The sequence below is a fragment of the Hylobates moloch genome, unplaced genomic scaffold, assembly GCF_009828535.3.
Source record: "Hylobates moloch isolate HMO894 unplaced genomic scaffold, HMol_V3 SCAFFOLD_15, whole genome shotgun sequence".
NCBI classification, from domain to species: domain Eukaryota; kingdom Metazoa; phylum Chordata; class Mammalia; order Primates; family Hylobatidae; genus Hylobates; species Hylobates moloch.
Genome location: NW_026652290.1, coordinates 45517408 through 45536905, shown reverse-complemented (window position 1 = coordinate 45536905; position 19498 = coordinate 45517408). Strand labels below are relative to the sequence as shown.

Here is a 19498-nt window from a genome sequence, read left to right as displayed (position 1 = left end):
CACAGTGGGCGCTGAGTTTACGGAATCGGTCTTCATGATCAAAACTCTCCGGGCGGCCGTCTGCGGACCGTGCAGCCGCGCAGCGTGCTCCTCAGCGGACCCCAGCCTTCTCAATTCCCAGTTAAAACCCAGGCAGCTGCCTGCTCAAGCCACGATCAAGTGTACAGGGGAGACCTCACTTCCACCGCCTGATCGGCTTAGAAAGAGTGCATGAACGACAGAATGCAGGTTGGGTTCTGTGCCAGTCCCTCTCCAGGACAGTGGTCTGGTGCACACTGGGTGTTAAGTTCCTTCCCCCCCGGTTGGGGCACTGAAGACCCTAGCATTCCTGGTGGGTAGAAGGCTGGAAGTCATTTCTCCTCCCCTAAGCGGGTTGAGAACCCCATCCTCACACAAGCAACGATCTCATCTCCACAAACTTCGACTCCTTTGGCCCCTCATTCTCACTACCCGTCCTGAGTTCTGGGAAGGCCCCCCCCCCCCCCCGCCAACTCCGCTTCTCCCCTGGACTCACAGTGCCCTGACTTCTCCTTCTGGCCAGAAGCCAAGGCTGGCTCCCAAGGGGCTGTGGCCACGGTCTCGTTCCCAGCCCCGCAGCCACCACTGTGGGAAAACACTAGAGCTGGGCTGTCCCCTCCCACAGGCAGGCAGGGACCACAAAAGTGGTGGCTGCCCTGGGATTGTGGGGGAGGCCCAGTCCAGCCTCCCTCCACCCAGAGAGCCTTCACTCTTGGTACCCAGAAGGACTTTAGCCCAAACGTCTTAGCCCCATCACAGCAATTGTTTCATTTTCTCCATTTTATTTGTCAATATAAAAATACTCAAATATTTACAACAAATAAATACGCGGGGACACAATAAGTTACACCGTTAGGAGCCCTCCTCCTAGGGCTGGAAGAGAGTATGCCATTGTCCACAGCAGGCCCACCCTCTCTCCCTTCTCTCCCCTCACACAGCCTTTCCCAGCCCTGTACAGGAAGAAGGCAAGTATAAAATACCACTGAACCCCGGGGCCAAGTGGGAGGCCCCACCCACCCTTCCCCCCAAACACACTGGAGGCTCCATCTCCCTCCCCCCACCCTGAAAACATTCACAGCCCTAGGAGCAGGACTAGGCCCACCCCGAGCCCTGCACTCCCCCTGAAGGGGCACAACACCCTGTCCACCCCACCCCCGTATGTACATCGCTGCCCGACACTCGGGACAGTGGGGGTAGGAGAGACAAAGCGATACGACCCCTTCCCCTTCATAGCTCCAATGACTCACCAGGAGGACCCAGGCCAAGGGAAGACTTGACAGAAACAGGAAGGCTATGCCACAAGCGCGCACGTGCGTGCACACACACACACACACACAAACACACGTGCAAATACAGACAAACACACATCTTGAAACTTCTGCCTTGAAAAGTTTTGGCGGCTGGGGTCCCGCGTGTCTGTGATTCACAGAGAGGAGGAAGATGCCTTCTGCGAGGCTGGTGCCCTGGTGAGCCACACCAAGTGGCAGTGCCCGTGCTGAGCAGAGCAGGTCCTCATGGCCGGGTGGGTGCTGGGCAGTATCTGTCCCAGACAGAGCAGGTGCCCGTGCCATGTCCCTGAGGTAGCTGGTGCCTGTGCAAAAGTAGGAGCTACACCTCCCACGCTTCCCGCCGACGCGGTGGGGGTTCCCCTCATACTGATGACTCCTCGGGGTTGGAGTCGGGCAGTGGCTGGCGTTGCTGCAGTTTGCGTCTCAGTTCATCCGCGAGCTCAGGCAGGGGGTGCCCGAGCCCTCCCCGGTCCTCCCCTCCTAGTTGTAAGCGCACGTAACCATTGGCATTTGAGTTCCGCCCACCCCCCAGGTGAAGCCGAGTTGGAGAAGGCAGAGGCTGGCCTGGGATGCCTGGAGGTGGCGAAGGGGGACCCCCGCCGGGCTGGCACCGGGCATGCCCAGGTACTATCTTAAGGGAGCCATCTGAATAGTAGTAACCGACAGGATCCCAAAGTTTCTCATCTGGTTCAGGACAGGGCCGGAAGGGGGGACTGGTGGGCTCCTTGGGCAGCTCCAGGGGGTACACCAAGGTCCTCTCAGTAGCCTTGGCCCCTTTCTCCAGCTCTTCCCGCAGCCGCCGGCGCAATGATAGCACCAGCAGCAGCAGCACCAGGCACACGGCCCCCAGGGCCACCACCGCCAGCCACACCAGCCCCAGGTTTTCCAGGGGGGCCCGGGCCTCCAAGGTCACTGACGGGCCTGCCACGACAGCCACAAGGTAGCCTTCAGCAGCCAGCCGCGCCCCTTGCTCCTCTGAAAAGCAGTGGTAGGCCCCAGCGTGGCGGGGCTGGGCGGCCATCACAACCAGGGCCTGGAGCCGGGCATCGTAGAGGAAGGAGCCGGGCTGTTCCGCAGGCAGGTCCCGGTCCCGAAAGGTCCAGCGGGCATGGGCCAAGTTGGAGGAGAGGTGGCAGGGCAGCACCAGGTCTGTGCCCGCCACCACCGTGATGTTTTTGGGAGTGGGCCTGACTATAGTGGCAGAGAAAAGAGAGTGCATGTTAGTGCAGGAAAGCGGGGCTGGGGAAGAGGAGAACAGAAACTCCAGCTCTGGTCCAGGGCTCAGCCCGATGCGAGGGGAATGAAAAAGCTCACCTTTCTTACTGCCATGGAGGTTGCAGATGCCTGAAGTGTCCGAGATCATCACATGCTGGATCAGTAGAGATCTGGTAGGGGATGTAGGGTACATCAGCAGACTGGCTCCAACCACCCTGAGTCCCTGGAGGTCCTAGCTTATGTAGAGCCCAACTCACCCAGAGTGGCCACCCACGGCCACACAGCGGCTGGTGTTGACGCTCCAGGCGCAATAGGGGTCCCGGGCGAGGACACAGTCTGCACACGAGCGATACTTCATGCAGTCGGCCAGGGGCAGCTGCACCAGCTGAGAGCGGGAGCCGGCAAAGAGCAGCTTCTGCGAGAGAAGAGGGGAGCAGGAGGGGGGTCAGCCAGGGCCACACCACGGGAGGGGCGGCTGGACCAGAACGTAGCACGGGGACAGCTTGGACTCCTGCAGGGGGCACAGGACGGGGCGCCAGAAGGAGGAACAAGGGAACAAGGCAGAGCCGTAGTGCTGAAAAGGGAACTCTATGAACCGCAGAACTCAGAGGGCTTACACAGGCCAGATGCAATCCTAAGCCCCTTATAGACGTGACCTTATTAGAAAGGGATAACGGGGCTGTGAGGCCAAAAAGTATAATCACACACACTCACACGCACATAGTGCAGGCAATACATTTCTCTCAAGGCCCATCAGCCCTCACAACAGCAGCAGCATAACATAAGATGTTTTCCTGTTTCAACGGTGGATGCCAATCTGTGTGTTTATTCAACCACACACTTTCTTTTCTGCCATTATTCCATGTTCTGGGGGACAATTTTGAGTCATAATAGCTGGTAAAACGCAAACAAATCAAAGTTCAGGAGGTGTGGCAAACATGCCACAAGAGTATTGCACAAGGCAACTAGGCACAGCAGGTCATGCCTGGAATCCCAGCACTTTGGGAGGCTGAGGTGGGCAAATCACTTGAGGTTAGGAGTTCAAGGCCAGCCTGGCCAACATGGTAAAATCTTGTCTCTACTAAAAATACAAAAATTAGCCGGCTGGCCAGGCGCAGTGGCTCACGCCTGTAATCCCAGCACTTTGGGAGGCCAAGGCGGGCGGATCACGAGGTCAGGAGATCGAGACCATCCTGGCTAACACGGTGAAACCCCGTCTCTACTAAAAATACAAAAAATTAGCTGGGCGACCAGTATCGAGGCGGCAGAGGAAGGGTGAACCGGGGGAGTTGCAGTGACCGATTGGCCATGATCCAGCCTGGTGACTCCCAGTTACTTGGGAGGCTGAGGCAGAATTGCTTGAACCCGGGAGGTGGAGGTTGCAGTGAGCTGAGATCATGCCACCGCACTCCAGCCTGGGTGACAGAGTGAGACTCCATCTCAGAGAAAACAAAAACAAAAACAAAAAACCTTTAGCTGGGCATAGTGGCAGGCACCTGTAATCCCAGCTACTCAGGAGGCTGAGGCATGAGAATAGCTTCAACCTGGGAGGTGGAGGTTGCAGTGGGCTGAGATCGCGTCACTGCACTCCAGCCTGGGTGACAGAGTGAGACTCCATCTCAAAAAAAACCAAAGAGAGTATTGCACAAGGGTATAATGCAAGCACTTCAGGAACAGTCATGGAAATGGAGGGCTGGGACCAGAGAGCAACTGGGGGCTGGAAGGAAACCACCATGGTGAGGGCATCATAAACATCTCACAGCCTGGGAGGTCTGGTCACAGGGGCATGGTCAGGGAAGAGGCCAGAGCCAGAACCACAGCACAGCTTGGAGGGTCTGAAAGAAACACGGGAGCAGTTGCCAAGGCTTGATGCTGGGAGTGCAGCCCCGTGACCTGGCTATATATAATGGCCCTGTGCAGCGCAGATTCAATTCTGTTTTCATTCTCATTTCCAGGAACCCACCCCAAGTTAGGCAAGGTGTGCATCCATACGTGTGTCTGTTCCTAACTCTGCACTGGCCAAGCACATAGGCCCAACTGGGAGAAGCAGCCAGACGGAGAGAGTGAGATGGGATAGTGCTGGGGACAGTGGCAGACAGGGCCCAACTTGCTACCTTGCTCTGAGACAGCACCAGGCTTCTCATGGGCTCCTGGTCAAACAGCTGCAGCTCCTCAATCAGGTGAACCCAGGGCCCCTGGCTCACAGCCTTGAGCAGCCAGCCGTCTCCTGGGGGGTGCATAGGAGAAGGTGTAAATGAGAGGTCACAAGGCCGTGGGGCAGCTCCAAATCTCCCTGCCCTGGGCACATGGGCTTCTGCCCAGCCTTGAGCAGCCATGTCTGCATACCCATGCACCCACCTGTGCCAATGAACAGCACTGTATAGGTGGCTCCATCAAGTCCTATAACCCGGTCGGCCACCAGGTGGGTGAAGTTGGTGCCCTTCTTCACGAGCAGGGGGCGGCTCCACCGAGGCCCCACCTGCTCCTCCATCAGCGGGTGCTTCTTGACGAAGTTGAGGATGTTGTCGGGCAGCTCCAGGGAGCTGGTGTAGCCGTGGCGCCGATGCCAGTTGTTAATGCACTGGGGGCAGGATGTGGGGGGCAGGCCATCAGCAGGGTGGGATGGCACCGCAGCTGGGTGGGGAGATGCATCCCTGCCCCAGCACTCACCGAGCCAGGCCGAGGGCTGGGTACAGGGTCGGTGTAGCGGTCCCACTTCTGGGCTTCCTCATGGTACTCCTTGTAGGGGCCCTCAAACACCCGCTGGATCTCTTCCAACTGGTACTCACAGACGGCCGACAGGTACATGTCACCCCTGTCACAGCGAAAGGGAGCCCAGGGTCAGGTACCCACCTTATCTCTTCCCACCCCAGCTAAGGGCAAGCAGCAGGAAGGCAGGGCCCGGCACAAACTGGCCATGGGCACCAGAATGCCCTGGCAGCTCAAGTGCCACCTGGCATGGGGCCCTGCCCCTTCACAGGCAGCTCTGAAAGGGGCAGGTGCCAGCATTCTCCTTGGCTTTTGGACACCTGGCTTCCGGGACTGCCTCTGAGGCCTGGTCCAGGCTCCCACCCATGCACCATCCCTGACCTGAACCCCAGCTCCTCCCTACTCTGTGGGAGCCCTGGCCAACTCACCACTGCGCTTGAAAAACCCCAAAGAAGGTGGTGTTGTGCCAGGAGGCGTCCTGCAGGGTGTGCATCGCCTGTAGCTGGTTGAAGTAGAGCTGCCAGTTCGGGGCAGAGCACGCCAGCCGCGCCTTCAAGAACGTGGTCCACTTCTTCTGCAGGGTCCGTGCGCCCCCCACATCGCCCTGGCAGACGGCAAGGGGACACTGCCGGTCAGCCCCGCTGGGCCAGCGGGGCTCCCAGGGCCCACAGCTGTGAGACTCGGTACCTTGCAGACGCGGGCCACACGAGCCACCACCTGCTCGGCATAGCAGTCTGACTCCACTGCTCGCTCCCTGAAGAAGAAGTAGACCTTGTCGTCGTCCCCCGTGAAGCTGCCCACACTCTCAGGTACATAGGCAGAGCCTACAAAGTGAGGTTCTGTGGGAAGGGGAGGAGGTCAGCAGGGAGGGGCTGGGCCCCGGGGGCCTCCCACCCATGGCTCCCGCAGGCCCTCCGGGGGCTCACCGTTGAGCCAAAAGGCCAGGTACTCTGTCTTCATGGAGTGGTGGGGCCCCATGTTACGCAGGATGATGGGTTCTGTGCCCAGGAAATTATTGAGTGTGGCCGAGTACAGCTCACCATCTATGGGAGACAGAGGTCAGCCAGGCCACACATGAGGTATGGACACATCCGGTCAACACAGCCCCAAGTGGAACCAAGCCCCAAGGACTCACCCAGCCTGCATGGGGGGCAGCCACTCACCCACAAGAAGGCCAGCGTGGCCCTTAGCTGGGTCATAGGGACACTTGCCCTTCCCATCTTCAAACTCTCCATGCTCCAAAGTGAAGGTGAGCATGTTCTAGGGACAGAGAGAGAGGTGATACTTAAGGGCAGGGCCCTGTGGGCCACATCCACGAGTCCAGAGAAGGGTGAGGAGGACGGGGGGCTGGGGACACCGATGTAGGAGGGCGGCACTCACGATGTAGGTGCACTTGGGCTGGAAGGCGTAGGTGCCACAGACGTACAGGTGGGAGGCATTGTAGGGCTGCAGGAAGCGGATGAAGTTGAAGCACTCGGTCTGGGGGCAGAAAGGTGTCTGGTTAGTGAGAGCGAGAGGGCCAGAATGGGAGGAGACGCCCTGGGGCGAAGGCAGCACCAGGAGCAGCGTCCAAGCACCCACCTGGTTGTTCTTCCCTTTCTGGATACACTCAGTCTTCTTCTCCACAGGGGCCTCCCAGGAGATCTGGGAAAAGGGAAGGGGACGTCAGTCACGTTACAGGTACGGACTGAGCATGTGTCACAAGCACAGCCTGCAGCAGCAACACAGGGACGCCCAGTGCAGAGGCATTGTCCCTGTTCTCTGGGGGCTTCCTTCAGTACAGAATGGAAGCCCCAAACCACCCCACTACACAGAATTCAGTAAGTGCCAGAGAGGAGAGGAATGCCGCATGCTGACCCCAACCAGAGGGCAGGCCCGGGATGCCCAGCAGCACTTCTGTGGGGGCAGCTAGGCTGAGGGACCACCTGGCCAAGCACAGCCTTTCTGGGCCTTGCCCTCTGGCAGCCCGACTGCCTCCCGCTGCCCCACCTCTCACCGCTCCTTGCAGCTCCAGGGCCTCCATGCTGAAGGCAAACAGGGCCTCTCGGGCCCCCACATACAGAAGCCCAGTCTGCTCCGTCAGCGTCAGCGTCAGGAAGTCCTGGATGCCCGTCTGGGAGAACCGCCGTACTACCGTGGCCAGCTCTGCAGGGGTAAGCATGGCTGCTGATGGGCAGGACCCCTGGGGCTTGACAGCCCTCAGTCTTCCTCCACGAGAGCCAGCACTCCATGCCACAAGCAGATGCCAGCCAAACTCCAATTGGCAATAAAAGACGCTTTTGAAACAGCCTTTGGCCCTGACAGCCCCACCCGGGCCTCCCTAGCCTTTCCCAGCCTGGGAGGAGGCAAATCCAGGCTGCTGGGAGGAAGGAAGGATATCTCAGCCACAGCTTCCGGCCAGAGGAAGCCATCAGACTGATGGCTCTTGCTCTCAGGGTCAATGGCACCTCCGGCCGCAGGGCTGGGCACCCCCACCCCACCCTCGCTTCCTCGGTGGCTGCTTCCTTCTTTGCCCTGCTGCCCACTGCCTCTCTGAGAGTCCAGCAGGGCAGGAGGCACAGACGGCTATGAGTACTCCCTGCCTCAGGAAACCCTTCACTCCAGCAGGACCCCAATCCAGGCTGCCAGAGATGCGAACACAGAAGGCCACTAGGACAGGCGGGGATGGCAGGAGGGGAGCTGGGCTGTGAGCCAGGCCAGGGAGGTCCGGAGAAACCCGAGGCTCAGAGAGCGGAGATGGGGCTGGGGCCTGGGAAGTCTTGCTGCCACCCGGCATGCAGGGCACCACGACATTTATACAGTCACGTGATTCCTACACCAGCTGCCAAATATGGCTGCTGACCTGTCCTCAGGGTCCCCCCAAACCAGCCTCAGTCTTTGCAGGCAACAATGGATCCAGACACAGACCGGCATGGCAGGGCTTCACTGGCACCCGAGTGGAGCCTGTGGGAGGTGAGCTCATCCCAGGTCCCCAGAGTGCACGGCTGATACAAACACCTGACATCACCTTTCACATGGGTGTGTGCACACGGGGCACTGCTGGGTCCCCGCTGTGCCCCGGCAACCATGTGAGCATGTGCACATACACACACTTCCAGGGCCACCAGAGGGTATGATGTGTACAGGGCAGTAGGAGGTCTTAGCGGGGCCCTGGGGAGCCAGGGGAGAGTGCCTCCAGTTTGTATTTATCCCGGTTCCAGTTTCTCTTTAGGCTCCCAGCGCCAGTGACAATTCAAGAAGCGAGGCGTAGAGAGGGCGAGGCAGAAGGCTCTCCCTCGCACACCTGGGCAGGCAGTCTGGGGTGGTGAGTTGGACAGAGCTCCCACAGAGGAGGCTAATCCCAGGTCCCAACCTGCACTGCCCATTCTTGGCCCCTGGGGTCACTCGAGTTTCCTAGAAAGCTGTGCCACACACATGAGAATAAAGCCAGCACACTATGGGGGCAACTCTTCAGCAGCCTGTCCCTGACTTCCTCCTCACCCCTCCAGGCACTCACCCCCAGAAGACACTGTCTTACGCGGCACAAGGTTCCACCACACCTCAGCCCCAATGCCCAGGCCCCACAGCCTTGCTGCCAGCAGCCAGACAGCCCAGTGTGGGGCCATGGCTCACGCCCCGGCTCTGAGCTTCAGGCCAGCTGTCCTGCTGAGGGAAAAGACATGGTCAGAAATCAGAGCCAGAGAAAGCAAACCAGAGGGGCCCGCAGCAGGAGAGGCCACGGGACTCCTCATCGGGCCTTCCAGGAGCCCCGGTGCCCTCCTTCCCCTTCTCTTTGGAGGCGGACCTAAGTCCCCACACTTGGCCTCTGCCTAAAAGGCCACGGGTCTCCCTGGGAAGCGGGGAGGAGTTGAGTTGGCTGAAGGCTAAACAGGCTCGGGGAAGCCCTCCCTGGCCTCCAGACCCACCAATACCTCTGCGCAACAGGAAGTCATTTTGAGAAATAAAAAAAGGGACCCCCCCCCAACATACACACTCAGGCCTAAGAGGTTTGAGAGTTTCTTGAAAGAACCTCAGGCAGCAGGCCTTGCAGCCACTGGGGCTCCGGACACCGCCAACGCCTAATTCTGGGAGGAAGACTCCTTAGGGCGACGAGGGCATGCGGTGGGGTAGGCGGTTGGGAAAGCCCCACAGGCGGAACCTGGTGTGGCCGGCTGCGAGCGGAGGTCCCGGTCCCGGCCTGTCCCCTTCCCCAGCGCAGACAATAGCCCTGCAGAACCCCAAACCCCCTTCCACATCAGCAGGGCAGGAGTGGGAGAAGGGCCGGGAACGAAGGGGCCCAGCTTCCCGAGGCCCCTTTGTTGCCCAAGAGGGAGGCAGGAAGTGGGTGGGATGGGCGTGGAAATGACCAGGGCCTCATCCTGTTCCTCGCACTGCCTCCTCCGAGACACCAGCCTTCTGGCGGAGGGACGGTGGGGGGACCGAGCTCGGGTCGAGTCGGGGACTCTGGCGGCGCGGGCAGGCGGCGGGGGGAGGTAGGGGCGGGGACGCGAGGGGGTTCCTCCCGGGCCGCTGGCAACGCGCCGCGCACGGCCGGCACCCGCTGCGCTCCCGCGACTCTGACGAACCTTCCCAACTCGGGGACTGCGCCCCAGGGACCCTGGCCTGGGCGGGCCAGCGGGATTGGCTTCCCCCGCTCCAGCCTTCCCGTGCCGGGGACGGAGACGCAGAAGCTGGGGACCTGCTCACCCCCAAACAAAGGGTCCCCGCCAAGACCCCGTCCCGGGTCCCCCCTGGTTCTCCCCTCCCCCAGCTCCAGGGATTTGAACGCAAACAAAGCGGCGGCGCGGGGAGCGTGGCGAGCCCGGCCTGCGGACGCCCCCTGTCGGCCCAGAGCCCCGGCGCAGGAGGGCGGGGGGCGGGGGCTGCGCCCCAGACCAGCCCCCCAAAACGCCCCAGGCTCCATCTCGGCTCCTTACCCGAGGATCGGGCCGCACCCCGTGGCGTGCTCCGAGGATCCGCCCGGCAGCGGTGCTCCCACCCGCAACTCCCCCCAGGGCGAGGAAACGGGCAGCCGGGAGGAGGGGTTGGGGGGAGGGGTGCGGGCTCCAGGCGGGGCGCCCCACACCCTCGCCCACCCCGAGCGGCCAGCCGTGGACCGCGGCCCTCCCTGCAGGGCGAGCGCTCCAGCCGGGGACGGCGCGGCCCGGCTCGGCCCGGGGGCCTGGCTTTCCGGGACAACGCACCTCCCCAGCGGAATGGGCGGGCGGGCGAGGGGCCGCGGCAGGGAAATCCGATCCCACAACATCGGCCTCGCTCCAAGCCCGCCCCAAACTTTCCATCGGGGGTGGGAGCGCCGAGGGCAGTCCAGGAGCCTGGCGAGGATCCCGGCCGCGGACCGGACCGCGCGAGGAACCCTCGCTGGTGCGCCCCTCCGGCCCCGGGGTTGCGGGGCTGCAGGCGCTGTGCGTCCCACTCCCGAGACCCTGCGAAGCAGCAGCGGGGGGCGCAGGAAGGATCCCCGCGTACAGCCGTCTCCGCCGCCGCGGCTCCCCGCGCCCCAGCCCCTGTCCCTCCCTCGTCCGGCAGCCCCTGCCCAAGCAAGGGGACAAAGCGGCGGCTCCGGGGCCCCGCGGCTCCAGCCTCCCGCAAGCCCGGCCTCGCTCACCTATTGCGCGCAGCTCCAGTCCCCGGGCGCCGCCCTCGCGTTCGGCTCCGACCGCCGTCCGCCCCTGCCCCCGCGTCGCCGCCTGCCCGCGCTCGCCCGCCAGCCCTCCGCGGCCCCTCTGCCACCGCCCCTCCGTCCCCGCCCGGCTCCGCGCCCCTAGGCTCGGGCTCCCCGCGCCACCACGGCGGGCGCCGGCTCTTTCTCCAGCGCGGCCGCGGCTCTCCGCCCCCTTTCCCTTGACGTCAGGCTGGGGGGGTCGAGCGGAGGCCGGGGGCGGGCCGCGAAGGCTCGCTCAGGAGGGGGCTGCGACCTGCAGCGACCTGTGGACCAGCCCGCTCTCCGCCCGGGGGCTCGGACCTCCGCCCCTCCGGGTGCCCGGACCTCAACCCCTCCGGGTGTCCAGCTGCCCCGGGGCTCGGAGTCGCGGGCTGCGCCACAGCGCCCGGAGGGAGGTGGGGTTAGGGGAGGGACTCCGGGTATGGCCACGGGGGAATCACACTCACCCGATCTTTCTGAAGTGTCCCCCGAAGACCCTGGGCGGGCTGTGCTGGGGAGAGGGACTCCCGACCCTGCAGTTGCAGGAACGACCGCGGGCGAGCCACGTCGAGGCGAGTATCCGGGGGAGGCACGCTGGGGAAACCGAGGCGTCTTTTGGGGCGGACCAGAGGGGTCTGCCTTTTGGCCCCGAATTCTGCTTCTTTCTAGGCCCCGAGGACCACTGGTCCCTGCCCTCAAGTCTGGAAAGGGCTTCACCAGCCAGGAAGACCCTTCAATCAACAGAAAGGGCCTGCTCCTGCTTCTCACGCTTTGGGCAAAGCGCCTATCCCCAGAAAATGACTCCTGGTGCCACTGGAAGGCTGATTAACAAGTGACATGAGCCTACTGTTCAGATGAAAGGGGCTGGGGGGAGCTACGCTGCAGAACCACCGCCACCTTCAGAACCACCAGCCTCCGCCCACAGCCACTCCTAGAAGCAACTTGTAGCTCTGGCCTCATGGGCGGTGCAGCGTCTTTCCTGCCAGCTGGTCCTCTGAGCTGGGCAGGTGGTTAGAAGAGGTGGTCCTCATGGAGGACACCCCACGGGCACCTGGAGACAGATGCTACCTCCTGGCTAGGGGCAAAAGGCAGAGGTGAAGGGACTTGACGTCCTGAGGTTTGGAGGTAACTTTAAGCCAGGGTGCAGTCCTGGAGGGGAGGAACACTTCAGGCTGCGTCAGCAGATCTGGATTATAAATCAGTCCGACAGCAGCTTTTGTTCTGGGTTAAAACTTGGCATCTGAAAAGTGGAGACCAGAAGAGTGGTGGAGATAATTGAGAAAAGCAGCCCAGTATGGTTTCAGTAACAATCGGGTCTTTGCTGGTACACATATAATGTCCCCTTCTCCCTTGCTGGCCAAAGCCACGTTTCCCAGCTCTTTTCCACTAGGAAAAAGAAAAAAAGCTGTGGCCTTGGAGATGCTGGAGATAATGACCATGGGGGGGACAGAGAAGGCCTCCTGCTTCAGCTGACAAGGTGGGAGAAGATGTGTCACCCTCGTGTTGATTAGTTTATTCTCCATATCTATTCAAGTGGGGGATAAACTGAGATGCAAGTGCCCTCACTTGTGTTCTGTGGTTTAGATTTTTGCAACTTGTCTTGATGTACATTTTCTTACTCCACCCTTATGACCACCCTTTAAAAAGTAAGTAATTTGGGAGGCTGAGATGGGAGGATCACTTGACCCCAGGAGTTCAAGACCAGCCAGGGCAACATACTGACACCTTGTCTCTACAAAAGAAATTATTATTATTTTTTTGAGACAGAGTCTCACTCTGTCACCCAGGCGGGAGTGCAGTAGCGCGATCTCGGCTCACTGCAACCTCCACCTGCTGGGTTCAAGCGATTCTCCTGCCTCAGCCTCCCAAGTAGCTGAGATTACAGGTGCCTGCCACCACACCCAGCTAATTTTTGTATTTTTAGTAGAGATGGGGTTTCACCATGTTGACCAGGCATGCGCCACCATGCCCAGCTAATTTTTGTATTTTTAGTAGAGATGGGACTTCACCGTGTTGGTCAGGCTGGGCTCAAACTCCTGACCTCAGGTGGTCCACCCGCTTAGGCCTCCCAAAATGCTGGGATTAGCCACTATGCCCAGCCCTGAATTTTTTTAGAAAAACTAGCGGGGCATGGCCTGGCGGGGTGGCTCACACCTGTAATCCCAGCACTTTGGGAGGCTGAGGTGGGCGGATCACGAGGTCAGGAGATCCAGACCATCCTGGCTAACATGGTGAAACCCTGTCTCTACTAAAAATACAAAAAAACTAGCCGGGCGTGGTGGCAGGTGCCTGTAGTCCCAGCTATTCGGAGAGGCTGAGACAGGAGAATGGCGTGAACCCGGGAGGCAGAGCTTGTAGTGAGCCAAGATGGCTCCACTGCACTCCAGCCTGGGCGACACAGCGAGACTCCCTCTCAAAAACAAACAAACAAACTAGCGGGGCGTGGTGGCATGCATCTGTAAGTCCCAGCTACTCAGGAGGCTGAAGTGGGAGGGTCTCTTGAGCCCAGGAGGTTGAGGCTGCAGTGAGCCGTGATTGTGCCATTGCACTCCAGCCTGTAGAGCGAGACCCTGCTTCGGCAAAATTAAAAAAATAAGTATTGTTGCTCCCCTTTTGGAGATGAGTCAAAAAGATTAAACAACTAGCCCCAAGTCATGGAGATAATTAAAAAAGATTAAATAACTAGCCCCAAGTCATGGAGATAAAAAGGTCAGAATTTCTTTTTTAGAAGCAGGGTCTTACTCTGTTGCCCAGTCTGGAGTGCAGTGGCACAGTCACGGCTCAATGTAACCTCGGACTCCTGGGCTCAAGCCGTCCTCCCACGTCAGCCTCCCAAGACTACAAGTGCACACCATCACACATGGAACAGGGTCTCGCTATATTGCTCAGACCGGAAAGGTCAGATTTTTAAATCAGGTCTTGGGACTCCCAATTCTGTTTTTCCACAAAGTCACCATCTATCCTGACAATGCTCCATTTCATGCTGTTTTTCCTCACCTTCAATACTGCTCCCCGATCCCCCCACCTCTAGGTGTGAAAGTTACCAGGAGAGACCTGAGCTCTCTGGCTGTGACTCCAAGGTGGCCTCAGTGGAAAGTTTCAAAAGGCAACCGGTTTGGTTTCACTGGCAGGGAAGCGGCAGGCGTTTAGGTTCTGGAGGCCCAGGAATGTGGAAGCCTCCAGCTAACAGACTCCACACGCCTATCCTCCCAAACGCTCTCGGAGATAAGCTCCCAGCTCCCTCCCCTTTTCCACCTTCATGCACTTCCTGCTGTATTCTGTCCATTCCAGCACTGGCACTTTCTGTGGGTGGGTGGGCAGAGGATACAGTTTCCTGCATGACTACTTGCTCATGATTCATACTTCTAAATGAAAGTACAACTGACAGAAAAAAAGGATTTCTGGGTCTTCAATTAACAAAAAAATTACTAATACAGGTACCGGGGGTTGGGGGAGGCGCACGTACCTGGCTAGTCTCCCTAGGGCCTAGCATATTCTATGGAAGGTATCCACACTTTGGGACTCAGGCCTTGACAATTGCTTGTGGTCGTGTCAAGGAAAGACACAGAAATTGTGCTAAATGACTCTCAAGGGTCTTCAAAGATCACCCAGCAGCTCAGGCCAGCCCCTAGAGATGACCTAAGAGTCTTTCCTGAAAAGCAAGTCCCCCTCCCCATCTCTTGATGTTGGTTGTGGGCTACACTGCCCTTCATTTGAGCTACTCGCCTGCCAGCTCTCCTGAGGCAGCCAGAGGGAGGCCCGGGGTGGACACTGGGTTCTCTGGTGAACGCTGCCTGGTGGATTTCCAAGGCAGCCAGGACTGCCATCATCCCACAGATGGGGAAGTGAGAAAGCTTGGGTCAGCTACCCTTCAAGGGTCTTTCTGAGTGCCTGGGGACCGAGGTGACTGGGGACATAGGAAAAGGACTCTCCCTCCCTACTTCCTCCAAAGGAGAGTTATCAAAGCCACCCACCTGGGACGTCTTTCCCTTCCCAGCCCCTCCCTGTCACCAGTACCAAAAGGAAGCAGGAAAACATCCGTCATCACAGCCCCGGATGCGGATTTTCCAGTGGCTCCTATCAGGATATCCCCCAGCCTTTTCCCAAGGGCTTAGGGATCTGGAAAAGTCAAAGATCTGGAGGGCAAGTGGTCACATTGCCAGCACCACTGTGAAAATCTGGACCTTGGGGAGGCTGAGTCTCTAACTGATCCCAGACTAGTCTTAGAAGATCTGGTCAGCTCCCAGCCAGTCCCAGAGAGGGCCTATTACACACCCCAGGGGACAGCATATGCCCTTGGGCGACCTCATAGTGCACACCTCTGCTCGGGTTACAGGCAGGTCTCTGGAGGGACTGAGTCGTCACCGACACCTCCTCTCCCCTTGGTATCTATTTCTCTCTTGGGGGTGGGTATGTTTGGGGAGCAGGAGAGGAGGGGATAGTGGACAAGAGCCAGGACTGGGGAGGAAGGCTCCAGTTATCGACGCTGATGGATAGCTCGGCTCCTTCTCAGAGCCAGGTAGGGCCACCTTCGAGAACTGGAAACTCCCCCGTTTAGCTTCTCAGGCCTCCCTACTTCCTCTTTGCCCTTGGCAGTAAGAACAAAGAAGGGAAATTTCAAAGGTGATTTCCAGGTTTCCAGAGAAAAGTGAATAGCTGCAGATGAACTGTCAGTGCATGCAGTGTGGGAGCAGGGCAGCCCCCAGGGCAGGTGAAGGAGGCTGGCTCACCATAGTCCCTGCTCACTCACTGGAGGATCCGACGTTGACCTGATACTGCCGGGGCTTCAGGGGTGCCCGGGCCATGGGGGCATGTGACGCAGCCAGAAACAGAAACTTGAACTCTCACGGAGGTCGCCTGGCATCTAAGTCACCCTGGCCGAGGGTTTCTTCCACCTCTCATGTGGCAAAGGCTGCTAGGCAGAAAGGCGTCCTGTGTGGTATCCAGCACTGTGCTGTGCGTGTGCCCGTGCCCCTGAATAATAGATGCCCCCAGCTCCTAGCATTCTGGGGACGCAGTGAGGGAGGCAGCTGTGTCTGAAACAGCGCCAGGAACTGGTGAGCTCCAGTTCAAGTCTGTGTGTTGAGCCACTTGGCCTGAAAGTCCTTTATTTTGGGGGAGTCTCTCTCTCCTAGTTAGCCCACCCACCCTATCCCTGTGCATGAAAGCCAAAGAGAGGGAGGGGTACATAAAAGCAGAACAGTTGTATGCAGCCGCCATGGGAGAATTAGCAGACAGCCAGGGTTGAGGAGTGGGCACAGTCCAGTGTGGTAGGGGCAATCCTCTGCCACTGCCTAGCTACCTTGTGTCACCTGCAAAATCCCATCCAAACCCAGGAAGGGTCAGGAGGGGCCAGGGACTAAACATGGATTCTCAGGGTTGGAGGAGTGGGCAAAGTAGATCTCCTGGAGCACAAAGGGACCACTCACTTCTCAAGGGGTTCAGGTCAAAGATACCTAGGACCCTATTAGGGATCAGGTCCCATGAACTCAACTGGGGCAAGTCGGAGGAAAAGCAAAAGCAGCATCTGGAAGTGTCTTCTGAACCGCCCCCACTCCTGAGGCTGGGGAGTTGATTTCAGAGCTCAGCACTAAATAGAATTAAGTGTAATTACAGCCCTGATCCACATCTCACTCTGTGTATCCTCCTCAGCAGGGGCGGGGAATGGGGAGTGGTCCCATTCCTGGGTTTCTGACAGCTCTTGGGCCACAGCGGGCTGCAGGGAGCACTGCCCCTCCCCGGGGACTTGCAGACAGCCCTCTGCTACAGGCGGGGCCTGGGCCTGGGCCTCAGTGCTGTAACTGTAGAGCTGAGAACCCAGCGAAACACAGGCAGAGGCATCAGGAGACTGGACGCTGGCCTGAGCCCTCGGGACAGGGACTGAAGGAAGTGTTCTAAACCACTGATGCTGAAAGACTTTAATGTGCACAAAGAAACCTCACATTAGTGACAGGGAGAGAGAGGAAGGAGGGTGGGGAGGACTGAGGCCCAAGGAAACCAGAGCTGTTGGAGACAGAGGCCTTAGGGAAGAGGAGATGGCTGGGAGGAAGGCTGAGGGGTGGGCGAGGCAGAGAGGCCCATCCCTTGCTGAGAGGAGAGGGGTTCGGGGCGGTGGCAGAGGCAGGCTCTTGTCTCATCAGGCTGGTCAGCATGTGGCCTCCTCTGGCCTTGATGCTTTGCTTCCTCCAGTTCCCTGAGCCTGTTCACTTCCTGCTGGAGCCAGGAGCCCTGGGCTGCCCTGACCCTGTTCCTTTAGATGTCTTTCCAGGGGCTGAAACACTGGGTCTGCGGTGAGGAGAAAAGCAGGCTGTGAGGGCCTGGGCCCAGGTGCTGCCCACTGCCCTGCAGCTCCCCGGGCTGGTGGTGTCCATTCAGCACCCATCGCAGGCTCATGCCAGGGGCTGAGCGAGCAGGATGCCTGGGTTCACAGTACTGGCAAGGACACAGCGGTCATCAGGCTATGTGACCGTATAAGTGGTCTGTCAGGGCCCCTCTACCAGGCCCTGAATCACTTTTCCTTCTTCTCGTGACAAGCACACTGCTCCCACCAGAGGCTGGTGAGATCTAGTTCCTTGGGGAGTGAGGGTGAGGTTTGTTCTCCAGCCTCCTCAGAGACTTGGCAAAATCTGAGACCCAAACCACAGCCTGTGGCCAATGTGTCAGACCTAAGTCAGAGGTTATGGGGGAAGGACAAAAGAGGAGTCAAGAAGAGGCAGGCTAGGAGAGGAGGGGCACTGGTGGTGGGGTGGGGGGTGGTCCTCACCAGGTCCTGTGCCCCTCCATAGAGGACTGGGGGCTCAGGAAAGGAGGAGACCCCGAGCCAGCCCACTGCTTGTTGGAGAGATGGGGCCGGAAGGGAGGGCACCGGCACAGGGGCTGAAGTTGGTTAGGTTGGAGGCTTGGGAGTCAGGCTGGCTCATGCCCTGATTCTGACATTCACACAAGCTGCCTGCGTGATGGGGGGCAAGCCACCGAGCCTCTCAAGGCCTCTGGTTAGTCTGCTCATCTGTAAAATGGGCTCCTGACAACACCTGCCTCATGGGGGTTGTGTGGGTTCTTGAGAAACGGATCTTCATTTAAGAAACACTAGCTGTGAATATCACACCTACAGGCTCTGAGAAAACTCTGCGGGGCTAGGGGATGTAGTGTAGAGGACCAGGGCAGCCTGGGAGCCTTCCTCCTAAGACAGCAGGAAGCCAGCCTCAGGCCCACAGCACAAGTAGGCAGAAGGTGAGCAGCTGGGGCCCCTTCCTGGCACTGCTCATGGGAGACTGGCACTCTGGGTCCAGACTTTTCCCTCTCCAGGGAGACTTTTCTTTGCATTTCCTGAGGACTGCGCTTCTCTGTGTCCCCTTCCCTCCGCACCCACCCTGGGCACTGGATTTTTTTTTTTTTTTTTCTTTGAGATGGAGTCTCGCCCTGTTGCCCAGGCTGGGGTGCAATGGCACGATCTGGGCTCACTGCAACCTCTGCCTCCCGGGTTCTCCCGGGTTCAAGTGATTCTCCTGCCTCAGCCTCCAGAGTAGCTGGGATTACAGGCGCACGCTACCGCGCCCGGCTAATTTTTTTTTATCTTTGGTAGAGACGGGTTTCACCATGTTGGCCAGGCTGGTCTCCTGACCTTGTGATCCGCCTGCCTCGGTCTCCCAAAGTGCTGGGGTTACAGGCGTGAGCTACCACACCCAGCCTTTGGCACTGGATTCTTGATAAGAATGATGAAGGCCCCCCCTCAAGGTGTCCCCACCCCTCCCCCACATGCCCACTCCACCCATGTCCCTGCCAGGAGCTCAGCAGCTGCAGCGGGGGTGGATGCGCTGGTGGCTCTGGCCAGCCCTGCCTGACCACTTCCCACCCCTCCCAGGTCTGGTGGCTGGAGGGGGCACCACCTGGGGCTGGCAATGGGTCAGCAGCTCCTGCCAACGGATGTAGGTCTGGGTAGCCAGGTCCTTGAGCATGCTGTGGTGCATGGCCTGGGGGCTCTCCCGGATCTGCGTGCTGATGTGGCGGTCCAACTGCATGCACAGCAGCTGCAGCTCGCCCTGTGGAGGCGGAGGGAGGCCAAGAAGCGGGTGTAGCAGGAGCCAGGCACATCCAAAGCCGGGCAGGAGGAGAACAAATTCAGAGAAAGGAAGGGGCACATTTGAGTGACTGTTCAGAAGTTGAGCAAGAAAACGAGGATGGGGCCAGCACAACTGCTGGGGCTTGGGTCAGTGTCCCTTGTGGGACACTGTGGGGAGGAAGAGGCCCTGGCTTTCCCAGGCTGGCTTCCCTCTCAGCCTCCCACTCTCTGCAGTTCCTAACAGTGGGCTGGGCGCCATCCCAGCCAACCCCACGCTGCTTGGGGGAGAAGACACAGCTGGGCACCCCCATCCCAGCCCTGCCCCTTGAAAGACTCACCCACTGGTCTGGAGTGATGTCCTGGCAGCTGACAACCACCCCAGCCAGCATCAGCAGGCTGTGGCACAGGTAGCAGGCCTGGAGGGAGAGCACGGGGAGAGCTGCTTCTCTAACTCCACCCAGGGCAGCATGGCGTGCCCTCCACCTGCACACTCCCCACTCTCAGGCTTGGCAGGCCAGGGCAGGGGCTCAGTCACCCCTAGGCTTTCAGCGAGTTTCCAGGGAGGCA

General features: G+C 59.5%; 2 protein-coding genes across 6 annotated transcripts in view; both read right to left on the bottom strand.

Moving 5' to 3' along the window:
• Positions 1-762: 762 nt before the first annotated feature.
• Positions 763-10924, bottom strand: SEMA4C (semaphorin 4C). 5 transcript variants are annotated; one of them, XM_032178745.2, is made up of 15 exons: positions 10837-10924; positions 8728-8873; positions 7228-7376; positions 6813-6875; positions 6612-6710; positions 6395-6491; positions 6158-6274; positions 5919-6070; positions 5660-5835; positions 5193-5337; positions 4881-5103; positions 4637-4749; positions 2780-2937; positions 2622-2692; positions 763-2498 (listed from the first exon to the last, which is right to left on the bottom strand). In XM_032178745.2, exons 2-15 carry the CDS (start codon positions 8834-8836, stop codon positions 1669-1671), a joined length of 2502 nt encoding a protein of 833 aa, XP_032034636.1. In that variant the 5' UTR covers positions 8837-8873; positions 10837-10924; the 3' UTR covers positions 763-1668. The 5 variants fall into 5 exon arrangements, with proteins under 5 accessions (XP_032034636.1, XP_032034637.1, XP_058284856.1 ...); XM_032178746.2 differs by having other exon boundaries at positions 1541-2498; positions 8728-8876; positions 10837-10915; XM_058428873.1 differs by lacking the exon at positions 10837-10924 and adding an exon at positions 10148-10309 and having other exon boundaries at positions 1541-2498; positions 8728-8876.
• A 5851-nt stretch (positions 10925-16775) lies between these two features.
• Positions 16776-19498, bottom strand: part of FAM178B (family with sequence similarity 178 member B) — a 112563-nt gene continuing 109840 nt past the window's right edge. The window contains exons 16-18 of the mRNA XM_058428100.1: positions 19270-19347; positions 18759-18911; positions 16776-17157 (exon numbers count right to left, since the gene is read on the bottom strand). Coding sequence (XP_058284083.1) covers positions 17125-17157; positions 18759-18911; positions 19270-19347 — 264 coding nt within the window. The 3' untranslated portion in view covers positions 16776-17124. The remainder of the gene's footprint in view (positions 17158-18758; positions 18912-19269; positions 19348-19498) is intronic.